The 6,000-nt window shown below is 53.6% G+C and overlaps 1 protein-coding gene across 2 annotated transcripts in view; it reads right to left on the bottom strand.

Moving 5' to 3' along the window:
* Window positions 1-4,445: 4,445 nt before the first annotated feature.
* Window positions 4,446-6,000, bottom strand: part of Fbxw8 (F-box and WD repeat domain containing 8) — a 109,351-nt gene continuing 107,796 nt past the window's right edge. For both annotated transcript variants that reach the window (XM_063225716.1, XM_063225717.1), the window contains one exon: window positions 4,446-5,302. In XM_063225716.1, the coding sequence (XP_063081786.1) occupies window positions 5,158-5,302 (145 nt within the window). In that variant the 3' untranslated portion in view covers window positions 4,446-5,157. The remainder of the gene's footprint in view (window positions 5,303-6,000) is intronic.

Genomic DNA, 6,000 nt, shown 5'->3' with positions numbered 1-6,000 from the left:
GACTGTGCTTTGCTAATGGGAGAGGGGCCATCCACGGATCTCATCCTTGTCACTGAGCAGGTGAACCTGTCCCCACCTGCCTGCTGTTAACTAGGCTGATGTTGAATTCTCCTGTGCTGGAAATGGCACCATGTGACTGACTTAAGTAGGCTGATGGAAAGTTAAAAATACAAGTTGCCTTGGCGAGGGTTTTGCAAACACCTGCCTTTGCAGGCTACCTTCCCACGGGTGACCTTGGGAAGGCCAAGAAAGCCATGTAGGAGGAGCCAGAGTATCAGCTGGGCGCCTTTGTCTCTGTCAGACTGCACCAATGCCGGCAGGTTTGGGGTCCGATGAACATAGCCTGGAGGACTATGGTGAGGGCTCAGTGGCTGCCCAAACTTCTAATCTGCTGGCTGACCAAGCCCACAAGGGACAAAGCTTGGGCTCCTACAGAGTGCTGGCACCTGAAGGGCTGTTCTCATCAGCAGCTTGTTGCTGTTACCATCTTAGAGGAGCAACACTGGGCAAGGGAAGGTTTGGCAGGATAGGCTCAGATGCGGAGGGGTAGCGGAGTTTTTCCTCCCCTCCTAGGGAAAGAAAGGGCAAATGGCTGTTCTAGAAGCCTGAGCGCAACATCAGAGGCTGGGAGTTGCTGGTGCCCACATAGTGCCTGCTGGAGCCCAGCGAGTGGGAATCCACCATTGCACATTAGAGGCAGCCCCTGTCCAAGTCACTGCGGGCCCGCAGCAGCAGCCAGGTGACCATCTGGCCTGGCTGTGTGTGTGTGTGTGGCAGGGGGGCCTGCGGGCAGGTCTGTGTGGCTTGAGGCACTGACCGGACAGTGTCATTAGCTCAGGGCTGCAGCAGCTGCTGTTCAAAGCCACAGCCTTGTCAGGAGGGGGGCACTGGCCCTGCTTGAGCCATTGCCATGGGCCTCCCCAATAGCAGCCATCGATGGCTGTTGGAGGAGGCTGCACACTTAGCATGGGAAGCTGCTTCTCCACAGCTCTGAGCAACACTGGCCTGCGGCACTGTTATTTAGCGAGTGGTGGGCAGTATGACAGCGGTAAATGTGGGGACTCAAGTTCCCAAGAGGTAAAGGACTTAGACTTAAGGATGTCAGCTTTCCCTGCTGGAAAGGACCAAAACTCCATTCACTGGGCAGAACACTGCTGGGAAAATTCGATTTCCCTTTGGTCAGCTGAAATCTGAGTGGTCAGTTAGGGCGATTTCTGCTTAGTGGGGAAGGTGCTGCTGTCCCTGCAAAGACTGCCTGGACTAAGGCAACATGAGGCCCGGATGGACAAACCCAGTCCAGGGGCAGAGATGAGCCTCAGGGAGGGGGCCATGCTCCCCTCCTGAGTGTGAAATAACCATGTTCCCAGAGCACGCCTGTGTGCATGGCTGCACATCCTGTTGTGGGTCTCTTGGGTCCCGGGCTGGAACTCCTCTCTGGAGATCAGGTACCATGCTGTACCCAGGAATGGCACTGTGCACCCTGCAGAGAGAAGGACCACCAGGACGGCTTTACTTGGAAGAAGATCAACTGTCACCACTATGGCTGAATCTGGCCCTAATTCTGGGTGTTGATATGTACAGAGCTGGCCAGTCTATTTCTTTGCCTTCTCAACTGTCTTAAGCAATGCAGATAGGTCTGGCAGAGGTGCTGATGCAATGTGACAGGTCAGTGATGTCCCACCTATAGCTCTCAGCTAGTATGTGTGAGCTAGGCCAAGTGACACCATGCTGTTGGCTAAGACTGACGCTCCAGAAAGAACTCCTGACGTCTCAGGGCAGACATCAACTCTGAAGCACCTTTCCCCAAACACAAGATCCTTCCTCTAATTGTGTCATGCAGCTCACTGTTTCTGCGGATCTCTGCGCACTGCAGAGGTGCTATGATGCCTCCTGCCTAGCCCAGCTCCCTGCGCGGCCTGCCCAGTCACTCATACCCGAGCTGCTCCCCTCCTCACGATCTGACGGGACTCTGCCTCCCTGGGCTCCCATACATGTTTGCCTCTTTATTCGCACCACGGGTTGCACTGGAAGTGGTAGGCTGGAATTTACCCACTAGCATTCCGCTAAGTTTTCCTTGGGATCACAAAGTGGACTCCTGCAGACCACAACAAGGCCAGTGGAGCAGGCTGTCTAGCAGGGGGTTAACACAACTCTAGCAATCAGCAGGTTCAAAACGTTTTCCAGAGCCAGAAGGTAGCGACGTTTAGGGGTGAGCACTAGGAGCCTCTGACATTGTGTCACCTGCTCCCCCATGGCATGCTTGGGCCTGTTCTATCTTCCAGGAAAAGCAGAAGCGAGACTGGAAGAAGCTCGGGCAAAAGGAAACGCAGACCACAGACTTAAAGGATGCAGCTCCCTCTGCTGGCAGAGAGGAGGCGCGGTGCAGTGGACTCGGGCTGGGAGCTACTTTAGTGTCCCTGGCTAAGGCGCGTTTCTGCAGCAGTGTTCCCTCTTTCCCGCCAGGGCGGTCTGGTCCAGGAGGTTCTAGTTTTTAGAGCTGAGATCGCGGCTAGCATGTGGCGCCAAGAAACTTCCTCACAGACCCAGGAGGTTCTCCCGCATGGCAGTCGCTGGGGATAAACTGCCTGGAGAGCTGCTGCGCCACACTAGCTCTGGGCAGCGGACGGCAGTTGTTTAAAACTCTGTTCAATTTTCTGAGTTTAAATGTCTTTTAAGACAAGTTGCCCAGGTGAGACTGGAACCTGTGATCCTCGCGCTGCAGCCTCCCAAGGTCTGGGATCACGGGAGTGCGCCACTACACCCGCTTCCTCTTCAGTTCTGTTTTTTTTTTTTTGGGGGGGGGGGGTACCAGGGATAGAACTCACGACCTATCACTCACCAGCAGGCAGGTGCTGATGCCACTGAGTTAAATCCCTGAGCCTTTCAGTTCTAATTGTTGTAAAAATTGGGAGACCAGACCTGCAAAATGAACTGCGCCATCACACTGGACGGGCTGCTGCTTGAAAAAAGAAAACCTTCCTCCAGTCACCCCACTGCATGAAGACCACCAGAGAAAAAGCCTGGGGCATGATGGAAGCCTAATAAAGGCAGGTCAGCAGGGGCCAGCCTGCACATGACACTGACAGTGTGGCCCACTCCACCGCAAACCCATGGGCAGCCGTGCTCACTAAGGAACCTGGCCAACCACCGCCCCACCGGGGGTGTGTGTCTCTAGGGGGCAGCCGTCTCTGGGTTGCAAACTGACCCTACCCTAACCCTGGTGGCTCCATCCTCCCACCTAGCTCATGACAGCTGTTTAAAGACTGAGTGTCTCGAGCAGTCTTAGAAACTTCTCCAAACCGTTACAGCCCAGAACTTCCAGCCCTTGGCTGGCTGGGGCTCAGTGGCAGAGTAGGACGTGAGAAGCCCCACACCCATCCCTGGAGCCCTGCACACACAGCTTGCTCTTGACCTTGGAGCCGTGGTGGGCACCCCCACGTTCACTTGCAGGTGACAGCAAGCCTGACTTCTCCCTTGGGCCTGTGGGGCAGCATCTCCTGCTCTGTTCCCGCTGCCTTATGCCTTCTTCATCAGGGGTCATGGTTTGTTTTCTGCCTTAACTACATTTTTCTATCTCAATAGCTGCTCCTGTCCTCAACTCCTCTCTTCCTTCTGCTTTCTCTGGGATTGTGATCTCCTTTGCTGAGCCCTCTGCGGGGACAGCTTGGCCCATTCATTTTTCAGTCTGCCCATTTCCCCCAGTGCCCCGGCAGGCCTCCGCCCTGGCTTTGGATGTTCAGTGCTTGCATCACGGCCCTGGTCTAGAGTCCTTTTTTTTTTTTTTTTTTTTTTTTTTGTCTTTTTCCTTTTTATCGGTACCGGGGATCGAACTCACGACCGCCTGCTTGCAAGGCAGGCGCTTATGCCGCTGAGCTAAATCCCCAGACCCTAGAGTCCTTTTTTCCTCTATCACTCTCTCTAAATCCAATTTTTGGAACATTTGGAATTTCCGGGTGGTTTTTAATTTTACTTCATGTTGATTTCTAATTACTCTGACGGGGTAAGGAACTATGGACTGTTTGGCAGCAATCTTTGTGCCCTCTGAGACTTGGTGGCCTTCACCCGAGCATGTTTGGTACATGGTCTAATCCACACATCTCCTGGGTCAAGCTTGTTCATGACAGTAAACAAGTTCTCCAGGGTTGAATCTTTTCACTGGGTTCATGTGATCTGCCACTGAGTGGATGTATGCTGTTTCTCTCTGTGGTTCTCCCAATCTTCGCTTTGATACTTTGAGCTCTGTTGCTGGTCAGGCCAGCAAGAGCAGTTTGGTGGCTTCCCTTCTGCATGCAGCAGAAGCTTCTTATTCCCTGGCTGTTCTTCCATGCTGACCTGATCTATGCTAGTGGCCAGAGGTCATGGCTCCTCAGGGCCTTCCTGTCCCCACTCTTCCTGCGGTAACACTGCCTTCTAGTCCCTATGGAGGGTGCCACTTAGACAGTAAGTATTTAGAAAATATTTACTTTGCATCCCATGTTGTAGACACAGTGGTACAAATACAGCGTTTACCAAGGGCTACAATCACGTGAAGAAAAAGCCCTGCTTCCCCAGGTTTACACTTGGTGGTGATAGTTTGGAATCTAAGATCTACCACACTAGGGTGCAACTCTGTGGCAGGTGGCTTGTTTAGCATGCATGTGGCCCTGAGTTCCATCCTAAACCACAAGAGTTTGGAGTTGCAATCCAAAGTCTTGGGCAGCACAACCCAAGGCCCCTGAAGACACAGTAAGGAGATGGGAACATGGCCTACAGAGAGGGAGCACAGAGAAGGCCCAGCAGAACCCCACGGGGATACACAAGGGTTGGGGATGGAGCACTGGGCAAGGGTAGAGGTGTCACTCTTGAGAGAGGCTGACCTGGAGGTGGTGCCAGGGGGATGGAGGCTGAGTCATGACACTCAAAGCCACAGGAGACAGAACAGAGGTGCTCAGGAGAGAGAACGGAGAAAGGACTAAGATGCAACAAATTCCAGGTTTCCCCGGGTGGCCAAGGGTAGTGACCAGCAGAGGAGGAGAGTGAAGGGTTAGCGTATGCAGCCCCGCACAGGCTCTCCCATCCTGCGGCTTTCCTTTCCCCCCAACATTTGCTTCCCATTGCGAGTGCCCATGTGGTTTTAAAATCTGTAAAATTGGTTTTTCTCCCAAAATGAGGTGATGCTTAAATACGGTCATGAGGAAAAGCCAGCGCAAGGTCATAGTTGGAGCCGGTCATGGTGTTGCAGGAGGAATGGCAGATGGGCAGAGGGCTCTGAAAGGCCAGCTGGTCCACTGCAAACTCGTAGGCATGGATCAGCCCCCGGTGTCTAGAGAAAGACAGGAAAGAATTGGTCAGGGCAGTGTTACTGTCCTCGCCCCTGACAGATTTTACTTCCATCTTGGCAGGAGGCATTTGCTTGTGGCAAGGTTGAGATTCACTTTAAGAAATATTGCCTTCGGGCCCACAGTATGATGCTCAGCACCCCAGGACGAGAGTCCACCAGGCAAGCAGGCTCCCCCAGGATGGTGTATGGGGTGTGTATGTGTATGTGTGGTATGTATTGTGGTGTGTGTGTGTTGTATGTGTTGTGGTGTGTGTGTGTGTATGTGTGTTGTATGTGTTGTGGTGTGTGTGTGTGTGTGTGTGTGGGTGTGTGTGGTATGTGTTGTGGTGTGTGTGTGTCATGAGCCAGGACAAGAGTCTGATAAGAAAAGGCACCTGAGCCCACCTGCATGGGACCTCTTCTGACAGGCAGCCCGGTCACCAGGAGACAGAGCACAGGGAATCACCTTGGAGGACTGGGCCAGCATGAGCAGCCCCTAAAGCCCTCAAGCTCAGGTTCAGGCAGTAAGGCTCATCTGCTTTAACAGATAGGCCCCTCCCCCAGGTCTGCCAGTGGCCAGGGAGGACTGAGACAGCACTCAGTACATGCCACAGCTCCACAGCAGCTGCCAATGGGTTGGCAATGTCTGCAAAAACAATGGCTGTGCTGGGGGGAGGGGGGGGACCTGTAGGAGACACGCA

The sequence above is a fragment of the Cavia porcellus genome, unplaced genomic scaffold (genome assembly GCF_034190915.1).
Source record: "Cavia porcellus strain 051 isolate PalLab524CR breed Dunkin Hartley unplaced genomic scaffold, mCavPor4.1 scaffold_16, whole genome shotgun sequence".
NCBI lineage: Eukaryota > Metazoa > Chordata > Mammalia > Rodentia > Caviidae > Cavia > Cavia porcellus.
The sequence above is the reverse complement of the archived record's forward strand: the minus strand, read 5'-3'. Positions and strand labels throughout refer to the sequence as shown.